We start from the raw sequence: 25,526 nt of genomic DNA, 5'->3' as shown, positions 1-25,526 counted from the left end.
CCGCGGCTCTCACACCTCGGGACGCACGCGGCTCGGGGCCGGGGCTCCGCAGCCGCCGGGTCGGCGGGAGGACGCACGGGCGCGCGCCGGCGAGGCCCGCCATCCACTTCGGCGCCGCCGGCCCCGCGGTCTCCCCCCGAGGCCGGCCCCGCGCGTCGCCTCCCCACCGGGGCTGCCCGGCCAGCGCATGCGCGCCGCGCTGCCGGGCGTGCCGGCCACACTCCCCCCACCCACTCCGTGAGCTTGTCACTTCCTGCCCTCGCCCCATCTCCGTCCGGGGTCAGTCAGTCGCTCCCTGTCGCAGCCGGAGACTTGTCTGCTTCCCCCTTCCTACCCTCTCCACGGCGGTCGCTCGGGCTGACCGGGGAAGAGGTGAGAACGGGCCGAGAGAGAGCGGGACTTACTTCCCTAAAGTTTCCCGAAGCATCTGCTACCCTCGCCAGGCCCCAGGTGGGGGGCCCCGCGCAGCTCCCCGCCCCTCTCCAAAGCCCGGTGGACCGTTGCAGGTGGAGCGGCGCTGAGTGGGGAGTCCCGGGCCTCGGCGCGGCCGTTGCCCTGGCGAGGGGCGCCTCGGTCCTGCCCGATCCGGTTCCAGCTCCTTCGGCTGCTGCGCCCGGCGGTTCCCTCCTGTCAACTGCCTGCGCCCGCGCGCCCGCCAGCTCGCCGGCCCGGAGCGCCGAGGAGGGCCGCCTTGAGCCGCCACCCGCGGCCCGGGGGACGTGGTAGCTGTGGCGCTTCCGCGTCCGCGCCTCCGGGGACTCTTTGGGTGAGTCGCGCCGGGCCGCAGCCTTTCGGTTCCGCGCGTGCTCCGGAGGCTGCGCCAGGTGGGGCCCTCCCGCCGCGTCGTGCGCCCGGCTGGTGCCGGCGGCCCGCCCGCCCGCCCGTTCCCGGGAGTTGAGTAAGTTGGGCGCACTTGGCGGCGCGGACCCGACCTGCGCCAGGGGAGACCCCCGCGACGCAACGTGCGTGGCGGGAGGGCGCGAGCTTCTCTCTCGGCCGCGCCGGGGCCTCGTCGCGCCCGGCTCTCCGCGCGCTCGCCCGCTCGCTCGCCCGTCTGTCGGCCCCGGCCGGCGAGGCCGCAGCCGCCTGCTCAGCCGGCCAGGCCTTGGCTTTGCGCTGTGCTGCGCTGCGCGCCCGGACGCTGCGTTTCCGGGTAGGGCGATGAACCTGTGCTGGGGGACTTGGGGCTGGAGGCCTGGCGGGCGTCGGTTTTCGTGACCGAGCGGAAGGTGCGGGCCTTGGGGTGGTAGAGCTGAGGGCGCATGGAGTTGATGGTCTATGGTGGCTTGTAGCCACAGCCTCCCCAGGAAGTTCGGGGACAGTGACGGGTTTGTGCTTCTGTCCGCAGCCAAGCCGCGATGAAGAGCTTCTCACGTGAAAAGAAAATAGATCGCAACCCATTAAAATGCCTTTGAGGGACAAATACTGTCAAACTGACCACCATCATCACGGATGCTGTGAACCAGGTAAGTCCCGTTTCCTGCCCGGTGTCTTTGCTCTCCTCCTTCAGAGCTGTCTCTAAGAAGCGTTTCCTTACTAACTCGGGGGGGGGGGGGGGGTGGGTGGGTCCTGTCTCCCCAGCATAAATCTACTTGTAATGCTAAAAGCCTGGACAGACTAGAGGTCTCCCTTGCTTGATCCCCCAGAAGAAAGGTGGCTGCAAAGTGTCAACCCTCAATCATTTCCACGAGATCAGTCAGCTGCCTTTCCTTTTTCAGGCTTCAGTTAGTGGTTTACTCCAAGCTCCGAATGTTTAAAACGGAAGAAAAAGGGAAAGATAGATAGGTGGTTGAATGCCAGCATTCATCTTCATGAAAATTGCTTATCACTAAATTAAGTTTCCCATGCAGTTTTTTTTTTTTTTAAAACCATAGCATGATGCCACCCCCCACCCTCTCAAAAGTTTAGTTTGGATCAAGAAGGTTGGTTGATTGCACTTGTAAGGAAACCGGGTTTTTTACATTTAAAAAATCTTAAAATGGTTTGGATAGAATTTATTGTAGTGTAAATTCCTTGGAATACTTAAGCATATTTAAGGTATTTAAGTTGGAGTGATTTGGTTAAATTTATGATATTAAAACTTTTGATTCATGAAGAACATTTGTGAATTTTAGTTTGATAGACATTGTACTTATAAGCTATTGATGGTTCTAGAACTTTGGCCTTAAAAGGGCATCATGGAAAACATACTGTCACTACAAATAAAGGCTGTTCTATTCCAGTTCAAAGACAGCTGTTTACCACTTTTTACTTTCAAAGTTACCAGAGTTGGCATGCTTTTTTTCTACTTTGGCTTGTTTTTAATTGAAATAATTTAATTATACTCATGTATTTAGATTTTTATCATAAGTTTATTTTAAATAATTTTTTTGAGAAGGGGAAAATTGTGGTAGTAAAGGGGAAGAAACTCCTGTTAAGAAAACGTTGCTGAAAGGGGTCAAGACGGTGATGGTGATACCCATGGAAGCAGCTGACCTGAGCTAGTGAGAGCTCACTGACCTCGGACTGATGGGCATGGGGTGGGGGAGGGAACTCGAGACCTGCGTAGGATCAAACTAGGTCCTCTGAATGTGGGCGACAGTTGTGTGGATGGGGCAATCTGTGGGGCCACTGGCAGTAGGACCAAGATTTATCCCTAGTGCATGAAGTGGCTTTTTGGAGCCCATTCTCTTTGGAGGGATACCTTGCTTATCCTAAATATAGGGGAAAAGGTCTTGGGCCTGCCTCAAAGTGATGTCAGACTTTGTTGCCTTACTCTCTCTGAGGAGTGGGTGGGGGAAGTGGGAAGAGGGGTGGGAGTGGGAACTGGGATAGGTATGTAAAATGAGAAAAGATCATTAAAAAACAATAAATTAAAAAGAAAATGTTGCTGAACATGACAATAACCATTTGGCTCCAGCCTTATGTCTATTGTGTTTACAACAGTAATAGCCTAATAAAACAGGTACCTCCAGGATGGGGACCTTGTTTTATTCTGCTCCTGACCCGGCTGACTTCAGTGCCCTTCCATGCTGCACATCTTGTATATCTGAGGTGAAGATGTATTGCATAGTATGGAGCTGAATAGCATTTACCAGTTTGCTCATTCATTTCTTTAGCAAGTCATTGCTGATCATGCCTTAGGTGCCAGGTAGTACCAAGGCAATGGGGTATAACCTGTGAGAAAGACAGTGCTTTCTTCAGATAGCTTTTGAGTGGGAAGAGATAGATTGAAACAAATAAAGAAGGTAATCCTGAACATGACTTATGGTACACATTGGTAATTAAGTATTTAAAAGGTGTAATGCCTTTAAAATGCTCTCTGGAATTTAATTTTTTAATGCGAATTGAATTTTTTCTTTGCCATTAACAAAAGTAAATATCATTAATTAAAATAACTAAAAGTTACTGCTAATTAATATTTGCTTCCTTAGGTAGAATTAAATACTTTGGGATGTTTATTTCAATGGAAAGCTAGGCATTTGCTGATTTTTAGGTTAGTTCATTGTCAGTATTTCAAGGAAGGTGTGTGCCAAGTGAGGAGGACATTTCCAGGTCTGAAGGAAGTATCACATGGTAGTGATCAAGATGCCCTCAGGTGGAGGATGCTTATTGATGGTTGAGAAATCCCTAATGGGCTTTCAGGGGTGGTCTGCCTTCATTTGGATTATGAACAGAGGGCGCAACCTTAGGTGAGAATGCTCCTGCAGAGACCATTATGCTTTGATGGAATGTGTCAGTTTATAGAGAGAGGTGGCATTAGAAGTTTGTCAGGATATGCATATTCTTAGAAATTTTTTTAAATAGAAGTTTTCAGAAGTTAAAAGTACAGTGGTAGAAAGACTCTGATGTAGCCTCCATGCAGTTAGTCATTTATCTGTACATGGAAAATCTCTTTTCTGCTGTCTTTACCTCCCTACAATCCCCTTTGCTACTCTCCGGCTACTCCCCCAATTTCTCGTTTTTGGTAAGCAAATCCTAGATATCATCATCAGAAAGATATTTAAGAAGCTGTTTTAAGGCCGGCAAGAACTACAAAAACAGATATGCGCTCTTGGAAGAGTATAAAGCAAAGTGTTCTGAAGGTTTGGGTGATTTTTGTTGAGGGAGATAATTTTTTTTTACATGTTTATGACCTGGGTGGGTCTCATCATCTGATCTTGGAACAGACAACAGGATATATAAGAGAACATTTTAGAAAGTTACATATATGTGTCTGTATACATATAATAAATACATATATAATTACTTATACACACATATATCTATTTGCAAATACATTTTAAATGAAAAAGTCTGTTTTAAACAGTGGGAGCTACACTTACAGTCTACTAAGTAAATGTGTCCCGTGCAGAGCCAAGACATCAGGCTTACTTAGAATATTGTCCTCAGGGTGTGTAATGTGCTCTGGTGGAAGTGTCCTGAGGGTGGTTGGTAAGAACTTTGCTCTAACTGAAGCGTGGTATTGTCACATGGCAGTGGAAGTGGTGTATTACAGAAAGTTTCTGGAGCATACACCCAAATGAGGAACTCTGACAAAGTCCGTTTCTCCCCAGAGCTCTTTATTGTTCTGTTATTTATTTTTTTTCTATTCTCTAATTCTCTGCTCTTACCCCTTATAAAGCCAGACCTTAGTTCTCTACAGTTGGTAGATTTTCTCTTTGTAGCTCATTATGTCTTATAGTTATCAATCGCTGTCATCCACAACTACTGGAAAGAGATCCCTCTACCTAACTCAGCACTAACAGACTGCTAATGAACATCTGCTGTTGGTTCTCTTAAAGACTGGTTTGACTTAGGTTTGTGAGAAGGTTGTTTCTGATGCAAGGAAAGCAGTTGTTTGTATGTGATAATGTGGGTGCTGCTATATCCCAGGGTGGGTTCTGATTTAATAATTACAGAGTTCCTTCTTTTGGTTATTTTGTTAGCACCATATTAGAGAAGAGGAAAAGAGACCTGAGTATTTAGTTGTTTAGTTATACCTCAGTAAAGAGCCACACAATTGACATGCAGGAGTATCTTCTGGAGTCTTGAATTCTTTATCACTGCAGTTATTGTCAGTGTTCTCAAACTGAGTTAGTTGTCTGTGTCTATTCTTTTTATGTACCTAAAGTTGGTGAAATGATACAGTCCTGAGACGAGGCTCCTCTTATTTGAGTACTTGAAGTATGAAGGAGAGTCTAAGGCTACATCTGTATGCGTAGCCCTGTAACCTCAGCTCCTCTGTGTTAAAAAATGGGGTTGCTCTCCAGGTCTAAGGTGCAAAGCAGTAGCAGCACACATCGAGCTGAAGGGAATTTGCTGCCCACTCACACTGAGGGAATGGTCCCTGGGTTATGGTGGACATTTTGTTATTAGTGGTAGGACATTATGAGAACTGAATGGCCAGTTTTTCTTCACTACAGCCTGCTGTCTCTCTGAAAACCGATAGAAAGACAGTTGTCCTTGTCAGCTACTGTGTCACATGATCTCGTTTTTCCACTCATCAGAGAATTTTGCAAAGGGGAGTGGGCAATAATGACTACTAGATATGGAAGTGAAAATTTTTAGTTTTCAGATGGAAAAGTTGCTTTACTTGTAAACGCCTGACTTGTGTGTTCTGAAGTAATAGGACTGTGAGGCGAAGAGTAAGCATCGTCCTCTGACCCACCCTGACAGAGCCTTTGCTAAACTCGGGTGTCTTTCCAAGGTAGCTTTCTCTTATCTAGACACATACCCATAGCAGCTACATTTATGTATTTCTGCATCTGCATAAATATATACTAATATAAATAGGTCATAGTCTATATCCTGGTTTTATTATTTAACAATACTGACATCCTATGTTGTCAGTACAGTGGACCTGGCTGGTGCTTTTCAGCTGTTATGTGGCATCTTCATAGCTTTTAGTTTGGTCCCTGTAAAGAGACTTTGAAATTTGAAGTCTCTCTGTAGTTATATTTTGTTTGTGTTTTAACAAATAAAGGTTGCCTGAAGACTAGAGTGTAGAGTTAAGCCACTAGAGGCCAGGCAGTGGTGGCACACACATTTAATTCCATCATTCAGGAGACAGAGGCTGACAGATCTCTGTGAGTTCAAGGCCACCCTGGGCTACACGAGATTGAATCTGTCTAAAGAGAAACAAGGTGACCCCAGCACTTGGGATCTCACGCCTTTAATCCCAGCACTGTAGAGGTGGAGACAGGGAGTGATATGGCTGGGCGGAGGAGGAATATGAGGCAGGAGGAGACAGAAGCTCAAGGCAGTCTGAGGTTTGGTGGAGACAGTTGTAGTCTGAGGATGCAGTCTGAGGACAGGATTGCCCTTTTGGTCTGAGGATTGGGTAGAGGTACGGTCTCTTTAGTGATTGGCTGCACTGCTTCTCTGATCTCTCAGCTTTCACCCACTAATGTCTGACTCTGGGTTTTTATTAATAACAATTAGAATTTGTACATCTCTCAGTTGAGTACAGTGCTACAGAGTACTTCATGAAAGTCTTGCATGCCTCTAATTGTATACTTGTCTATTGCTTTCTTAGGCAGTTGGGTTTGAGTATTGTCCAGGTTGTTTAATCAGGTGATTTTTAAGGCTTTTGGAAGTATTTACTGGATATGGTAAGCCACCATAGCCTTAAGGGTTTTTGTTAAATGAAGGTCTTTTCTAAGGGGAATAAAAAGGCAAACAGTAGATACTAAATGATGCCAAAGCAGTAAGCAGTTGCTGTTAGACCTAATAACTAGTCTTAATTGAGTCTTCAATATTGAGAATGATTGAGTTTTCCCTCCATTGCTTCATTTGTCTTATAAAGACGATGGTGAATTTTACATATATGAATATATATGATGTATTCTCATTATTAACATAATTATGACAAACTATTGTTTGATTCATTAGGAAGTGATTTAAATAACCTTTTTAATTTTTTTTTTTGTGTGGATTGGGTGTGTGTTTGTCTCCCATGTAGTTTATATCCTGGAGCCTGGAGATCCACCTTATTACAGCAACCACTACAGACATCCAAATCTGGTATTCAGCAATAATTGAGTGCTTTCGATCAGGTATGAACATTTTAGTTATTTTTTTTCAGACATCACACAGTAATTAAAAACTATCTAGAAGGCCCTGCCTATTGATTTTCTTTATAGTATACTTTGTCATATTTTTCAGGTGAATGAATAAACATTGGCCTGGTCTGGAAATTATTTTTCAATACTATCTTCTAAATAGTAATTAAAATTTTTTCTATAGTTAGAGGAATCTGGTATATTCTAAGATAAAATGCTGTTACTTCTTAAGGCAGTCAGTTATTCTGGTTCTTTTATAAAGTTGGGTGTAAATTATATTAAGATATGTGGAATATCATTCTAGATTAATTTCTTATTATTTCTGGTTTGTGGGGCTTACCTCCTGCTAAACTCTGGAGTTTTCAGTATCTTTAGTTGAGCACAGGATAGAAAAGAAAAAAAGACATGTTCTAGCCCTGATATCTTCAGATACATTTAATAAGCTTTTGTTTCTTTTTTTTAAAAATTTTATTTTACATGTATGAAATGTTTTGAATGCCTGTATGTCCTGTGTACCACATGTGTGCCTGATGCCCATAGAAGCCAGAAGAGGGCATTGGATCCCTTGGAGTGTAGTTATAAACAGTTATGAGCTGCCATGTGGGTGCTTGGATTTAAACCTGAGTTCTCTGGAAGAGCAGTGGTGCTGTAAACCTTGGAGCTGATCACTGGTCCAAACCCAAGCTTGTTTATGGTAGAGTATTACAGGAAGTTGGCCGTGTTATATTTGTGCAGTTATAGTCAGTGCTTTAAACTAGCTGTTACTCATTACATATAACGCAACTGAGAAGCAAGGACTTCTGTGTCCATCAGCGAGGTCATAGGCTGCTATAATTCTTACAACTCCCCTCATTCATTTTTCATAGATTTATGTTCTGACATCACTGTTCAGTCAAATATCAATAAGCAGATGAATACAATGAATTGGCACCTAATCTATGGATAGTTGGATCTCATCATTATTTTAAAGCTATTGCTTTAATTTTAAATTTAAATTTTAATGGAAATTTTTTTTCTGAGGTTCAAAGGAAAGCATGATTATGGTGTAACTGTGTGAATGGAGTTTTTTGAATTCCTTTGCTTCAAAGTAGTACAGGTGAGGGACGAGAGAGTTGTTTTCAGTGATTAAGAGTGCTTATAACCCAAGGTCAGTTCTCTGCATCCACATAGCAGCTTATAGCTGCCTGTAACTCCAGCTCCAGGGGACCCAACACCCACACCCTCTTCTAATGTTCACAGGTGATTGCATGCATGTGATCTGTATATATGTGTATACACACACACACCACACACATATAGTCACACACAATTAAAATCCATTATACATTGTTTTTTAAAGAAAAAATGTGGGGTGAAATAAACATTTGCTTTACTTTATGATTCAAAGAAGTAGAATATCCTCAGATTAATTTTTCTCTATCTCTGAGAACCATTTGTAGACTCAAACATGGCTTTTATGTCTGTTGTCTTAAGTATTATAATGCCTGTTATATGCCTATCTTTATGCTAGTATCTACCTGATTTTGAATTTGTTTTTTACTTTTGATACCCAGCCTTGATTAACAGGATATCTGTAAGTCAAAGTTGCCTATGATGAATATACAACTTTAACTTGTTAGGAGTGGTTTATATTTCTTACATAAGAGAATAACAATTCATTTTTGTTTGTTTTAGCAGCTTTAAAACAGAGATAAATATTCTTTTGTTCTTTGTAATGAAAATGAGAATAATGGTTTTCCCCCATTAAGTAGTATACCTGTTTTCTTTTAAAAATCCATAATTTAGAGTTAAGGTTATCTTTTACTGCCTTAGTTTATTACCATATTATTTTATATTAAGTTGAAATTGAGTACTTCATAAATGATTTATCTTATAAATTCTTTTTAGAAGGATATACCTATAGTGTATGTGTGTGTGTTTTTAAATTTTGGAAGGCATTCTGTTGCTATAAAGAGACAATCGTGACCATGGCAACTCTTAGAAAAGAAAAACTTTATTAGGGCTCACTTACAGTTCAGAGGTTTGGTCCATTATCATCGTGGGGGAGCAGTAGCTGAGAAGTGCACCCTGGTCCACAGGCAGAGAGAGACAGACATACCACCAGTCAGAAAGACAAAGAGACACATTATACTGGACATGGGTTGGGCTTTTGAAACTTCAAAGTCTACCCCAGCAACAAAGTTTTTTCAACAAGGCCACATTTTCTCCAAGAGGACACCTCCTAATCCTTCCAATCCTTTCAGTTCATGGCACCCCTGGTGACTAAGCATCCAAGTATATGACCCTACTTGGGCCATTCTCATCTAAACCACTACAAAAGGAAAATATTTAAATATGAAGTGAGTGTTTTCTTATTGCACTGTAGTCATCGAGTCTCTGTGTTCGTCAGTTCCTTGCTGTGTTGGTAAAGAATGGGGCAGTGAGATAGGTAATCTGGATTGGTGTCATTCCACAGCTGTTTATCTTTTGAAATGTGCTTGTTTAGTTAGGGATTTTATCACTGTGATAAAATACCATGACTGAAAGCAACTTGGTCAGAAAAGGGTTTATTTCATCTTACACTTTCACATCACAGTCCTTCATTGGAAGAAGTCAGAGCAGGAACCTGAGGACAGGAGCTGATTCAGAGGACATGGAGGGGTGCTGCTTACTGGCTTGCTCCTCGTGGCTTACTCAGCTTCTCTGTTATAGCACCCAGGCCCACCTCTGCTCAGGGAGGGCACCACCTACAGCAGGCTGAGCCCTTTCACATCAATCACCAAGCAAGAAAATGCCCCACAGACAGGCCTACAGACCAATCGAGTGGGGGCATTTTTTTCAGTTGAAGTTTTCTTTTTCCAAATGACTCTAACTTGACATAAACATAAAGTTAACATAAAGCTATCCAGAAGTATTTTTTAAAAACCAACACCTTAGCCTTGTTATTTTTAATATAGAAAAATTATGAAAATACTATAATTTAAATTAGAGATGATTTAGAAATATGCAGTTGTTCAGAGAAACTAATTTTTGGTTATCGTGTTCCATAAATCAGAAATTTTAATTTTGTCAAGACAATAATCTCTTACATATATAGCCAATCTAAAGTCTACTGAAGTAGCTCTTTGTAGTCCAAAGGTGATAAAGGGTAAGGTAAAATGGGCCACATGACTTGGGGTTTAACGTCCATTCTAACCTGAGGTTGAGTTCCTCCCTGACCTAGTCTTCTATAAGCACACCCTCAGTGACTCATCCCTTCCAGCCTCTTTCCACTGTATCTGGGTCACACACTTTGCATTGAGCAAACTATCCTGGTATCTGATTGGTGCTTGACAGTACAACTGTGAAGTCCGTGGGTCTGCTTAGTAAGTGATGGAGGCTAAGTCAGATGGATAGCAGTGCTGTAGGATCTGCGTTCAACTTCAAGTCAGATACTTGTCTTCAAATGCTGTGCCATCTTTGAGTTTCTTACTTTCTTCCTCCTACACTGGATTGTCTGTGAGCTGATACTAATTCCTACCCAAGCTGGAAACCCATAAAGGCCTCTGTGTCTGGAGGAGAAGTTGACTCATTTCACCAGCTCCTGTGTGCTACATTGACTGCAGGACAGTTTTAACCCATTCTTACTGCCTTAGAGTTCAGTGTTTGTGTTTGCTTTGCACTATTTTCCTGGCTTTAAGTTAGAAATTCTTTCTTACCTCTGTTATTTATTTCTATTGCTTGATTTGTAAAACAATTTAAGTAGATTTTTTAGTGGGGGGAGAAATGACATTGTGGATACAGCAGTTTATAGAGCAAAAGTAAGCTTCCCTAACCCTTTGCATAAGTGACAATTGCTGCATAGTGTGCCCTCTTCCTTTTATCCATGCATAGATAAATTTTGTTTCCTCCCAGTAGAAATGGTAGTAGACATACATTCTTGTGTAGTTTTGCTTTGTGGGTAGATTTGGTTGTTGAAATTACCGTAGAGTTAGATGTGGCTATAGATTTTCTGCACTGAACCCTGATGGATGACTTGAAACCTGATGTTTGCTTCCAGTACCAGCTTCTGGTACTACCTCCACCATGCCCTGTGTTTTCCTGGAGTCTTTTCATGCCCGAGTATATACTTGCAGGATCACACTTGGGATGCGATGTCTTCAGGCTTCCCTCCTTTTTCTTAACACATTTAGTTGGTCTTCCTTTCTCACTTTCTTCAAAACACAATTTTGAAGAAAAACCACACAATAACTGTAGATGTTTACTAAATATCTGTTAGGTATTTATTACATTGATTTATTTGAGATTATTATTCTTTGTTAGTCTCTTAGTCATTTTACAGAGGCAAAGAAACTTTAGAATGCCCTAAAGCTAAAACAGGAGAATGAGGGAAGTTGTCCATCATTTAAAACTAATCTTTAATATGAAATTGACATATTAAAATTTAAATGTTAAATTATTATATATATATATATAATTATAGAGAAAAGGTTCTATACATATGTAATATACTATACAACTATACACAGGAACTTCATCCTCCCCAGGAAAGAATAAATTATTAATTTGAAGTATGCTGGTGAAAAATAATAACTATTTTGTATAATATTCTTGTGGTTGTCTTCCTAGATTTACCATCTCGAAGTTACTCTTTTTCTGATTGAAGTAACTTTCATTGAAGTTAGTGTAAACCATGACTGAACTATGATGCTTATTTTTAATTCTAGATAAGCTTAGCATGGAAGTAAGGTCTGTGAGAGATATATAACAGAGACTACTCTGTTCTTTGAGGGGAATCTTTTTTTAATTATTTTTTGTCTCTGTGTGTATATACATACGTGTGTATACATGTGTATATGAATGCAGTGTGCAGTGTCTGAGGAAGCCAGAAGAGGACATCAGATCCCCTGGAGCTGGAATTAGAGGCCGATGTGAGCCCCCCGTCATGGATTCTGGGCACTGAAAGTAGTCATTTGAAGAGCTGCAAGTGCTCTCAGGCCTGAAACTATCTCTTCAGCCTCTGAGGGAATTTTTCTGATTCTTAGCAATTATAGGAAATTGAAATGGACTAGATACTTTTGGATTTATTATTTTTAGCATGCATCTTCCAAGTATGTCCTCTAGGATTATGTTCCTAGAAAGCAGATAGTTGTTCTAGTCTGAAGCTGTCAATATTGTGGAACCACATCCTTCTCTTATATGCTTCCAGTGAATTGAATAATATTGTATGTGATATTTAATAGAAGCTCCATTAAGTGTTTATTAGGGTAAAGTGAAAGATTCATCAAGTAGGCATAGTCTTAAAGCAATTTTATCCTTCTTATACATTTATTATTGTATGTGCCATTATTCCATTAACAAAACTCTTACCCTTTGGTGTTTTGTTTTGTTTTGTTTTCTTTTTCTTTTTCTTTCTTTTTTTTTTTTAAGATCCTGGTTGATGATCTATTAAGCAATTAGCAGTGACTTCTCAGGTGATTTAAGAACCTAAGCAAGAAAGAGAGCAATTTTTTGTTAAAGGAATGGTTCGGAGAAAATCAGCATGATTGTTTCTCAGGATTCAGAGTGAGACAAATTTTATGTTCTGTCTAGATGACCACGCCTTTGTCTCAGGTGAGGAGGAGCTGTAGTATGACAGAGGCTGTGTCTATTGTGACAAAGCAATCAGAAAAATGGTAGCTCATTCTGAATAAATTCTTTCTGTTCTGGGAAAGTATAACACATATAACACCCTAAATGATGGCTAAAACTAGAGGAAATCTTTTAATTTCTGTTTAAGCAATGAGACACACATCTTACTTTTCTTGTTTGTAAAATGTCTTGTATGTATGTGGAATTAGAAAACCTTTGATTATCAAGTCAACTACACATAGATTAAAAACAACGATATTCATAAATATATAGAAAGTTGTTAATGAAAGTCATCAGGCATTGTCCTGAGAATAGGAGTACAGTGGTGAGCATCAAAGATAACTTTTCTCTTAGGTATCTTAGCATAGTAGATACATAGAGCAGTAACTAAGTGCGAGATAGCGGGGAAGCTGGGCACTGACAGTGCATGTGGTCGCATCTTAATAGGAATGTCAGAGAAGGCATCCCGGCAGAAGAGACCTCTTCCCTGGATCTCAAGTGAGTCAGCTAGGGAAGGACATGCTATAGTAAGAATAACATGGGTGATGGCATACAAAGGACAAAGGAGTAAGAGAACATTTGTTGTATTTCTGACCTAAAAGAAATTGGTGTGCCTGAGTCAACAGTAACTGGTGTGTGTGTGTGTGTGTGTGTGTTTGCATTTTGAGGAAAGTGTTTTTATAAAACTGATAGTTTAGAGGAGATACTTCTTTTGATGCCTTTTGGGTATAAGTAACATACTTGCTATTGAATATAACTGTGTAACTAGAGTTAATTAAGAAATTGATGTCTTTCTTTTTCTTTGATTGATATGATGGAAAGATCCTAGTGAAGAAACTGGTTACCTAGTTTAAGTTTTTACTTTTACACTTCACTGTTTTTTATTAATTATAACCATGTTTATATAAGATTGGTAATACTTTAAATTGTTGCTATTTGCTTATTTAAATTTAAGTTGAATTTTAAAAAATTCTTAATTTTTTATTTTTTAAATTATGTCCGTATGTATATGTGTGTGTATGTGTGAGGGAGTATACAAATGAGTGTAGGTACTTGCATGGGTCAGAGATGTTGGAACCTTCTGGAACTGGAGTTGTAAGCAGCTGTGAGCTGAGATGAGGGTGCTAAGAACCAAACTTGGGTCCTCTGCAAGAGCACAACATGCTCTTAGCCACTGAACCATCTTTCTAACCCCTTTAGTTGAATTTCTAGTTAAATAGATTTCTTGGTTTTTTTTCAGCTGTTTTCCCTTCATTGTTCTGAGTACTTTTTAGAAAGATTTATTTGTGTTTTATGTGTACAGGTGTTTTGTTTGCATGAATGTTTGTATACCATGTGCATGCCTGGCACCCATAGAAGCCAAAGAGGTTGTTGGATCCCTTGGAACCAAATATGTGGGTGGTTGTGAGCCTCCACACAGGTGGTGGGAATCGAATCCAGGTCTGCAAGTGCAGTAGGTTCTTTTAACTGCTGAGCCATCTCTTGAGCCTCAAAGGTACAGCTCAGACTGGCCTTGGTCATGATCCTCTTGCTTCTGCCTCTTCAGTATATCCCCCTGCTGGTGTATTCACCACAGTAAGCTCTGGTGACTCTTTGTCGATTTATTTATTTTTATTAATTGATTGATTGAGACAGGGTTTCTCTGTGTAACAGTCCTAGCTGTAGACCAGACTGTCTTTGAACTGACAGAGATCTCCTGTCCCTGTCTCCCAAGTGCTGGGATTAAAGGCATGACCCCCACTGCTCAGCTCTGTTGACTGTTCTTAAAGGCAAGATTCAATCTCCATTTTGGGTATAGTGCATCTTTTAATTTAGAATTAGTATGTAAAATTTTCACTATTTTTCTTCCCACTACGCCTATATTCAGCTACATTTTGTGAAACTAAGTATATACCTATTATAGAGGCTTAACCCAAGTACCTCACATAGTTTGTTAATCACTTTGGGGCTAGCTATGAATCAAAGATAGCTGTCATGAAATTCTTTTGTAATGTGAAATGATTAGTTTTGGTTTGTTTCACTATGATACAAGGTGGTTAAACAAAAAGCAGATATAGCTCTTTAAGATAATATAACTAGATAGGATAAGATTTGTTATCTCTAAACACTTAGTAATGTTCTAATAACCTGTCAAGCGATATTTTGGAACAGAATCTTGAGGGATGGCCTATTTTTAAAATGTTGATAAAATATACTCTCAAAAGTTAATTGTAAATTAAAAATAGATTACTAAAGATTAGGTTAAAAGCATTGATCTTTTATAGCCTCTATAATTTTTTTCTTTTTATATATTCTTCATAAAATACATCTAGACCGCAGCCTCCCCTTCCTCCTCTCCTCCCATTTCTCCCCTCTCACTTCCCTCTCATCCAGATCCACTGCATGGGTCCTCCGTTTCCCTTCAAAAAAGAGCAGGCTTCCCAGTGATATCAACTTAACATGGTATAAAAAAATGCAGTAAGAGTAGGCACAAACCCCCACATCAAGACTGGGTGAGACAACCCAGGAGGATGGAAAGGGTCCCATGCAAAAGAGTCCGAGACATCCCACTCCAATTGTTAGAAATTAAGCAACCACAGCGTGTATGCAGAAGACCTATCGTAGACCCATACAGGATCTGTGATTGTTATTTCAGTCTCTGTGTGTCCGTGAGCCCTGCTTAGTTGATTATGTAGGCCATGTTCTCCTGGTGTCTCCACACCTCTGGTTCCTACAATCCTTCCTCCTCCTCTTCTGAGGGGTTCTCTCAGCTCCATCTAATGTTTGGGTGTGGTAGACCCTACAGTTTTAATTTCACTGTGTTAAGATTTGCATTCGTCAGTAGTACCAGAGTTTTATAGATAGTAAAATGCATGTTAAATGACAGAATATTCAGTACTTATGTTTTTGTAACAGTATTATTTAGGATACCTTGTCAATGAAAATAACAAAATTAAGGTATTTATATTAATTAGTAAGTTACTATAGCAAAGACCTATAGGAGGTAACAACAAAAAGTCTTGTTTGTGCTTTGTTCCTTGTGGATGCTTTAAAGAGTTGATGATTTTTGCCAATTATTCTGCCTTCTTATCTCCCACCAAAATGCTTAGTAGCCCTAGATCAGTAGCATTTCTTTATTACTAGAATTGAACACCTTGTGATTATAAATATGGTAAGCTTGGTTTTGGCTACTTTAAGGATTTATAATCAATGGATAAGACATACTGGATTATAGTAATTATATTGATAAGCAATTGGAATTGGGGTAAGAGTTCTTGTAAATGGAGGTGTAATTTTTCTGTCCTGACCACTCAGTCCCAAATAAACAAACCAAAGCTTATAATAATTACAAAATGCTCAGCCAATAGCTCAGACTTATTATTAACTAGCTCTTACTTTTCAATTAATTAATTTCTATGTATTGCCATGTGACCTGTGGCTTTACTGGTCCTCTGCTATCTTGTTTCTTGGGCAGCTAACTCAAGTCTCTGTCAACTCTGCCCTTCTTTATCCCAGTCGTCAGTTTGATTGTTCCACCTAACCTTATTCTGCCTTGCTATAGGCCAAACAGCTTTATTGCTAACCAATTAACATAACACATATTCACAGCACTTACAGAAGGATCATCCCACAGCAAGTTCTCATGAATAAAGGCTTGAGATATTTAAATTGATGGTGCTATCAAAAAGCCTGAGCAAAATTTTGCTTTATCACAAAATCGCATAACTCCACGTTGGCCCAGAGCCTGATGTAATATAAACTGAATTTTAAAAGGCTGTTCATAAATAATCCTGTAATAAGAATTTAGACCTTTAATGGATTGGGAAATGTGTTCAAAACTAAAATCCAAATCTCTTATTTTTCACTTCGATATTTAGAAAAGAGCTGGCAGAACCAGCAGAAAATTTGCAGGAGTGATGGGAAACATTCCCCCTCCTATCCTAGACCTACCAAGTCAGGCTCTCTAGGGAAGAGTCATGTATACCTTTATTCTCAACTCACTTGAATACTCTCTCGGATGTTAAAACCACTGCCTTTGTTTGTCTGTGAATTGATTGGCTACTGATAGAAAAAGGACATCATTTTTGTCTGTCTTAACTTGCCAAATCATAAAATATTTGCTGAGCATTTATGACTTAGTTAATAAACACTCTGTGGTAGAAATTGACATTGTCTCTATTTTGTTTTCAGAGTAACTGTTTTTGGATTATCAACAGTTGGCATATTTGATTGAAAGTGCAGGTCAGAGTTAACTTGTATGTATTTCTTTTCCTTCCAGGAACCAAACAGCTTAAACATATTTTGTTAAAAGATGTGGATACTATTTTTGAATGTAAATTATGCCGTAGTCTCTTTAGAGGATTACCAAATTTAATTACCCATAAGAAATTTTACTGCCCACCAAGTCTCCAAATGGATGACAGTAAGTTCTAGTCATATATTGTTATACATTTTAGAGTTAAGTATTTTTTTTTACTGCTTCTATGTATTTTTAAAGTGGTATTGATACCAGTTATAGATAATTTAGTGATGGAGAATAAAATGAAACACTTGACATTGTTATATTCAGTTTCCTAGATAGTACTTTTATATCAGTGCTTTCCACTTGAATTTTCCTAATTTATGAGTTTTAATCTGTGAATGTATTTATTTGTATTGAAGTAATGAGGATTGTTTTAGAATATTTATGCAGTTCATATAGTTTAGTTAGTATTTGAAAGTTACAATATTAATGCTGTCTTTAAGGGAGCAGTTTCATAGTATATTTCTTTCAATTTGACAACTTATTGCTAAATATGATCACTTACTTAGATTCTCTTTAAGTAAATGAGAATGCATCCAATAAATAGCAAAGAATGAGTAAATTACTTGATATTTTGGGAATGGCAGAGAACAATTAAAATATTTATTAATTTTTCTAGTGTTTTCTGGATCTTAATTTGAAGATCAGATAGATAAAATAAATATTTCATATTTGTCTAGAATTTTTTACATAAAGAATATAGTTATACTTATGGACAGTCATAAGATAATTCTTAATGATGTTTTATTCATTCTGGCTTATGGGAACTTGGATTGGTTTTGCCAATCTAAAACTTTGAGTCTAAAAATAATAACACTTTTGTGTTTAAATGTTTTTCTTCTTTTTTCTTTTTTGGTGTTTCAAGACAGGATTACTTTGTGTAGCCCTGACTTTCTTGGAATTTGCTCTGTAGACCAGGCTGGCCTCAAGCACAGATATCCACCAGCCTCTGCCTCTCAAGTGCTGGGATTAATGGTGTAGGCTACCACCGCCTGGCCATTTTTTATTGTTTCAGACAATTCATGTGCTTGTATTTGAGCTTATTGGACTCTTTATTATTGAGCTATAAATTAAAAAGTAGTTTAGAGGCATCAGTTAAAAATCTAACATTTTAATTAAAGTAGTATTTTATTCGTGTTCTTCATTGTATTTAGATTGTAGAGGTAATTTGTGTAGTGCAAGTGATAAATGGATCTGCCAGATTATTGTGCATTCTTCTTGGCAGTTCTGCATGTACTTTTATGAAAGTACATGCGTTACTATCTACATAATAATAGTAAAGCTTTACTCTTTACAAAACGAAAAAGGGCTGGGAAAATGGCTTTTGTCACACGAACCTGAGGATCAGAGGTCATGTCTCCAGAACCCACATGCATACAGGGTGGGCATGGTAGCATGCCTGTACCTCCAGCCTCAGAAAATGGAAACAGGAATCCCTAAAGCAAGAAGACAACAGGGCCCATTAGGGAGTTGTAGGTTTGCTTCAGAGAAGCTGCCTGAATAAAAACGGTGATTGATGGAGGCTGGCTCCCAGCACCAGCCTCAGCTCTCCATAGCATACATACCCCCCGCACCACATATGTAAACATACACTCATGCTCCATAGCATACATACCCCCACACGCACCACATATGTAAACACACGCTCATGAAAAATGAGGGAAAAGAAAAGAGGATTAGAACTGTAATGGATCATGTTGTGATTTCTAAATAGTTATTAGATTTAGTATTTGTAACTAGATTTTAGAATTATATGTGGAAATATAACTGATGCCAGCCAGCTTTGTTGCAGCAGACCTTTTGGTTGCCTGTAGAGGGGGTAGTTATTGTACAAATAAGTAAAACTAGCTTTATTTGTAAACTAATAGTTTTTAACCAGTTTTTTTTCAGTAAAATTTTGTCACGTTGAGAAAATTGCTTAAGACTGCTTTTTTTCTTTTTAGCCTTATACTATTTATGTTGACTTGCAGACATTTTTTATTTCTGTGAGATGTTCCAAGTGTCTCAGTAGAATTAAGTTACATTGTTTATTGTATATTAGCTAAAATAATATGATATCATATTAAAAATCATTTATATATAGTCATATTCTTCCTGATATTTTATCCATCCTGGGTTGAAAGAACTTGAGTTGTCTTTGGTACTCTTAAAATTTTCAGACTAAAAATAAATAATAGTATTTTTATCGTTTAGGACTGACCATCCATATGCTTATGTATTTTATAATAAGGGAACTTAGAAGGAGCTCTTCAGATTTTACTTTTCTCATCTGATGGTAAATTAAAGCAAAGTTTTAATTTAGTTAATAACTAGATTTTATATTCATAAAATGCTGAAAAGGAAATAGTGCTGTAAAAAGATACATACATTACTAAAACATAAGCTTCGTTATGTATTTTAAAATATTAGGGTTAGAACAAGTTAATTATTTCAGATTAAAAACCATTGTTTTTTTTCCCCTTAACAGACCTTCCTGATGTAAATGATAAGCAAAGCCAAGCCATAAATGATCTCCTAGAAGCCATATATCCAAGAGTGGACAAGAGAGAGTATATTATTAAGCTAGAACCCATAGAAACCAATCAGAATGCAGTGTTTCAATATATTTCAAGGACTGATAATCCTGCTGAAGTCACAGAATCAAGCAGTACCCCTGAGCAGACTGAAGTCCAAATACAGGAGACAAGCACAGAACAGCCGAAAGCTGTCCCAGACACAGATGCTGACGTGGTGGAAGTCATGGAGCCTCCTCCTGTAGAGACTGTTGTAGATGAAGCTGTGCCTCCCTCTGAGGAGCAGCCCCAGGAATCACAGGCTGACTTGGAAATGTCTGATAGTTCTGACCTTGGTCACCAGTTGATATGTTGTCTTTGTAGGAAAGAATTCAATTCTAGACGAGGTGTCCGTCGTCACATTCGAAAAGTACACAAGAAAAAGATGGAAGAACTAAAAAAGTACATTGAAACGCGGAAGACTCCAAACCAGTCTTTAAAAGGACGCAGTAAGAGTGTTCTGGTTTCATTAAGTAGGAGTTGTCCAGTTTGTTGTAAATCCTTTGCTACAAAAGCGAATGTGAGGAGGCATTTTGATGAAGTTCACAGAGGACTGAGGAGGGACTCAATTACTCCTGATATAGCAACAAAGCCTGGGCAACCTTTGTTCTTGGATTCTGCTTCTCCTAAAAAATCTTTTAAGACTCGAAAACAAAAGTCTTCAAAGGCTGAGTACAATTTAACTACATGCAAATGCCTCCTTTGCAAGAGGAAATACAGTTCACAAATAATGCTGAAGAGACATATGCAAATTGTCCACAAGATAACTCTTTCTGGAGCAAATTCTAAAAGAGAGAAAGGGCCGAATAATACTGCCAGCAGTTCAGAAATAAAAGTTAAAGTTGAACCAGCGGAGTCTGCAGGATCTTCACCTGCTTCTATTAGCCAGTCTCCGCAGAATGGATTAAAGGGAACAAATCATTCAAATGAGAAGAAGAACACACCAACAGCACAGAAAAATAAAGTTAAACAGGACTCTGAAAGCCCTAAACCAGCTAGTCCTTCGGCTGCAGGTGGTCAGCCAAAAGCCAGGAAACCAAAACTTTCAGCTGGCTTTGACTTTAAGCAACTTTATTGTAAACTCTGTAAACGCCAGTTTACTTCCAAGCAGAACTTGACTAAACACATTGAGCTGCACACAGATGGGAATAACATTTATGTTAAATTCTACAAGTGTCCTCTCTGCACTTACGAAACTCGTCGGAAACGTGATGTGATAAGACATATAACTGTGGTTCATAAAAAGTCATCTCGCTACCTTGGGAAGATAACAGCCAGCTTAGAGATCAGAGCTATAAAAAAGCCTATTGATTTTGTTCTAAACAAAGTGGCAAAAAGAGGCCCTTCAAGGGATGAAACGAGACATAATGATTCCAAACATGACGGCACTTCCAATTCTCCTAGTAAAAAGTATGAAGTAGCTGACGTCGGTATTGAAGTTAAAGTCACAAAAAACTTTTCTCTTCACAGATGCAATAAATGTGGAAAGGCATTTGCCAAAAAGACTTATCTTGAGCATCATAAGAAAACTCATAAGGCAAATGCTACCAATTCACCTGAAGGAAACAAAACCAAAGGCCGAAGTACAAGATCTAAGGCTCTTGTCTGGTGAGGAACAGTTACAGAGTTTTGTTCCCCCTTCCCCCTCATCGAACTAAAAAAAAAAATCATTTGGCCATAATTTATAGCTGGTTCCATTTTAACATATTTTCTTTCATAAATCATACAGCAGTAGGGACTGCAAGAGGGATGGATGGTTATTGCTTTTATCTCCCAGTGACCTTTATTCCGGTAGCATGGGAACAAAAGCTAATTTCAGGACTTGCCTCCCACAGGACAATGCAATGTAGTTGCAGGTAGATGACACGGGCCAGTGCTTTTGTTTTAATGTTGTAAAATACATACATTTATTTTGGTCTATGTTTACATAGAAATCTGGTGTTTAACTAACTTGTACAGGTTTAATTTGACTCAGTCTATTAATTTTATTCAATCTACTAATCCTAATGCATTGCAGGAGAGTTAAATAGATCAGAATGAGTTTATGAAGGAGATAATTATAGAAAAAACATTTTAAGACACTGTAATTATTGTAAAAATTTGTAGGTTAAATAAAGCGTAGCACTTAGGAAAAAAAAATCCCCAGTTGGAATATAGAAGAATTAATACTTGTTATTTACTTTTAGCTCACTGCTTCCCTGGGAAGGGGAAAGTTAGTAAACAAAGTGATTTTTTTCTTCTCCTTGGGAGTATATGTTAGTGAGTTTTGAAGGTTTGATCTATAGGGGATAGATTTTTTTTCCTTAGGTACATACACTTTTGTTTCCCTTTCTGTTTAATAAACTTGTAAGTGATCATTTCAATGTAGTTAGTATTATTCAGAAGTGATGGTGTGTGTGTGAGAATGAGAGAGAGAGAGAGAGAGAGAGAGAGAGAGAGAGAGAGAGAGAGGAGGAGAAAGAGGAGAAGGAAGAGGGAGGGAGGGAGGGAGAGAGAGAGAGAGAGAGAGAGAGAGAGAGAGAGAGAGAGAGATTGTGACCAAAAGGAAAGCAAAATCCCTATTTGGAAGAAAGAACAATTCTACTTTTTAAAGAAAGTTTTGGAACAATTAAATGTTTTAAGATGCAGTGTAAGATATGAAGTAGACTCCCAGTACTTGTTTTCATAAGCCTATATATTTTTAAAGTTCTCTAGCAGCGCCTTTGCCCTCACAATTAGACGTCTATGTACCTAGTATTAAATAAGCTTGAGATACAGGCTCTAATGCAAAGGCCTTAGTTGAGTGCTGATTAGCATGTTTTGTGGTTTGATTGTCACATTGTCTTTGTTTGGAAACTTGAGGTAAAACCATCCTTTAGAAGTCATTTTACTGTTGTGCAATTTTAAGACCAAGGTTTTATTGGTAAACTCAAAAGTGTTCATTTATTCCTATTTCTCCTCAGATAACTTCAAGTGATGTACGAAAAGGTTTGGAGTTCATTTTTGTGGAAAGACTTTAAGTTGTTAGAACCACTAAACGTCTTCACATGGTACTATGAGGAAAAAAAGAACATTTTCATAAATTTTCAACTGTAACTGCTGATTTCTGACTAAAACAATAACCATCTAACCAGTTTCTAAAGGCAATGCCCATTCCAGCACTTTTGAGTAGCTGTGATATTATATTTTGACTTCATAGACCTTGTACATATGGTCTACAATTTCTACAAAAATGTTGGGAATTTTGCTTTCCAAATAATTTGTTGATTAAAGTGATCAACAACCTGAAGAAAATAATAGTTTTTAATTGATTGAAACTTTGTATTTCTAGTGGTTTATTTCACTTTACATGCAAAATTTTATCTAGATGATATAGGTAAACATGATTTTTGTAGAAAGTATGTTAGGATCAAAAGACAAATATCAATATATTATGAATATTTAGTAGCCTACTGAATATTTATAATTATTTTGCATCCATTTATATTTGAGTTTTTCTTTAGCACTTAAAATGTTTGAAAGTTTTATTCTAAAATATATACTACAAAGAAAGTTCCAGTTCATTTTATGCATAGATCATTATTACACTTATCATTTGTAAACATCAGAAGTTTTTATGAAAATGAAACATTCCCCTATTTTTCTTTAAATTTTATATAAAGCACTTTAATGGTAGATGCTATCTTATTTCTCAGTTCCTATTTTTTAAAAGAACACATTTACTAATGTTTATATGAAGGTAATAAATAGCTTACTGATATTTTATAGATGCAGACAATCCATGTGCAACCACTTCTTATGTTTCTAGTTTAGTTCTTTAAATGTTGCTGTAAAAGGAAGATAGGGGTGTCCTTCCTAATTTTTTTCTCCCAAGGAAAAATTTTCAATGACCACTTTAGGTAATATTTGATTCCTACTGTAAAATTGAAAATAATGAATTCTTGTCCATCTTTTGTAATCAAGATTTTAGGAAAAAAGAAATACATCTATCTTTATGAAATTTTGGGCAGGTTTTTGTGTATCAATATTTTGTAATTTTAGGGAATATTTTATTTTTTAGTAATTTGTGTACTTATTTTAAAAGGTACTGCAGAAAATATACCGTGTTTTTATGTAGGTTCACAGCTGTACTTAGAATGGACCCTGTCCATCTGTATACTTTTTGTATAAATTTTTAAATGTCAGAGATCTAGAAGGTCATAATAAAATGCTTCTATAGTTAGCAAAACATTTACCCTTCTCAGTGCTTTGCACTAAAATATACTGTGAAAGGAAATTAGAAAGACTGTAATTGTTGCTGGAAATGTTCTATATTGAATGTACATGTTTTTGTTGGAAAAATGTACTATATGTGATGAAAATAAACCAGACGAAAAGTTATTTCAGCTAAATGTGCTTCGACATGGGTACATTGGTTGAAACTTAAATGTTTGATTATCAAACCTACTCAGAGACGATGAGCAGCTACACTTGAATTATATCCTGATAGTTTTATTTTAAGAAGTAATGATTTCTCTTTAATTTAAAAGCAGATAACTTTTTCACAGATGGAAACTTTGTACTTAGAGGTCTAACTTTAATGACTAATAGCATAATATATTTAGGGACCAAATGTGTAGTAGGTGGCATTTAATTTATAAACCATCTTCATTAGTTGCACATTATTAAACCTGTATTTTTGACATTTGCAAGGTGTTATTTTTTGTGCATTCCTACACACAATACATACTCTGTTGACCTTTTCCAGCCTGTTTTACTTGTAATTATTGTAGGAAGGAAAGAAAAATAGCTTGATGTTGGAGGAGGGAAGACACACTGGAAGTTCTTTACTTATGACCCCCTATTCAAAGTATGTTTCCCCCTTAATAATTCTTGTGCCACAGAAGAAGACCTTATAAGAAGAAAACACATGTGCCTTCCACAGAATTCCTCTAGGCCATTATGGAAGAAACTTGCCTAAAGTGGGAGGCCCTCGGTGGGGGCGTTTGTCATGGTAGACAGCAGGCTAAACCGGGGCCAGTTTAGATCACGTAAGGTATTTGAAAGTATTTTTTTCCTGTTCCTTTCTGACCTGTGCATCTACCTTTTGGATTTATTATGTCCAAAGCTTTTCTGCACATAGTCTGTACGAACAAATGTTGTTAAGACTTTGTTAGCACACTGCCAAGTGAGTTAGTACTCATCCGAAACTGATGTGTCCGGTTATAAAATCATATCCACTTTAGCTGCTATTTGATCAAGAGTTTTTTCTAAACCAGATGGTGCATGTCTATAACCCAGCAGTTAGGAAACAGAGGCAGGGGGAATTTAAATGACCGCTTTAGATAACATTTGATTCTTACTGTAAAATTGAAAATGATGAATTCTTGTCCATCTTTTGTGATCAAGATTTTAGGAAAAAACCAGATCTCTTTTTATGATAATTTGGAGGAATTTTTCTCAAGAGTTTATCTTCCTTCCTAAAGACACCTTCTCTCCTCGAGGGTGGGCGAGAGCAGAAACAGTCACACAGTTACACTGCACCTTGTTTGGACTGGGCAGCGCAGTGAGAACTGGATGAGTCTGGCTGACAGTAGGCAGGCGTCCATCGGAATGGACAGCCTGACAAGTGGATTTGTTGTTCTTCAAGAAGAACCCCCTGGAAAACATAAATTATTAATTTTTAATATAGTTTTGTTTGTATGAACTGAGCTTTTGGTTTGCACAGGCTGCTTTTTACTGCTAAAAGTACTTTCACATTTTTTAAAAGAAATTATTATACTGATTTGTAGGCAGGATGCAGCAGTGGAGGGCTGTGCAGTTTGCTATGACTTTGTTGTGAGAACACGGAGCTATCCTCTAGGTCTGTGGCAGATATGTTTGGAAACGGGCAGTATCATTTCCTGTTGTGACACTGCAAATGATCTTCAAATAGCATCACTACTGACAGTGGCATTGAAATGTCCCTATGAGTTAGAAATTAGGTTCCTAGGTTTCTTACTGTGGCCCGCAGGAGTATTTCAGATCCTTTTATTTTGGAGTTGTGGAAGTTATTTCTCTAATGGAATCCATAGTCTATAAGGATTATGATTTAGCCTTGGTTCTGAGAGTTGATCCAAAGCT

At 38.5% G+C, this 25,526-nt stretch overlaps 1 protein-coding gene across 1 annotated transcript; it reads left to right on the top strand.

Annotated features, from left to right (window-relative positions):
• The first annotated feature begins 1,249 nt into the window (after positions 1-1,249).
• On the top strand, positions 1,250-24,111 carry Znf800 (zinc finger protein 800). Its single transcript, XM_038319713.2, is given in 7 exon segments — positions 1,250-1,466; positions 6,923-6,949; positions 6,952-6,993; positions 6,996-7,016; positions 16,870-17,013; positions 19,361-21,053; positions 22,388-24,111. Coding segments are annotated over 7 exon segments (1,989 nt in total). The 5' UTR covers positions 1,250-1,405; the 3' UTR covers positions 22,389-24,111.
• Positions 24,112-25,526: the final 1,415 nt, after the last annotated feature.

The sequence above is a fragment of the Arvicola amphibius genome, chromosome 2 (assembly GCF_903992535.2).
Source record: "Arvicola amphibius chromosome 2, mArvAmp1.2, whole genome shotgun sequence".
In the NCBI taxonomy this organism is placed as follows: Eukaryota; Metazoa; Chordata; class Mammalia; order Rodentia; family Cricetidae; genus Arvicola; species Arvicola amphibius.
This window is presented reverse-complemented; position numbering and strand designations above follow the sequence as displayed.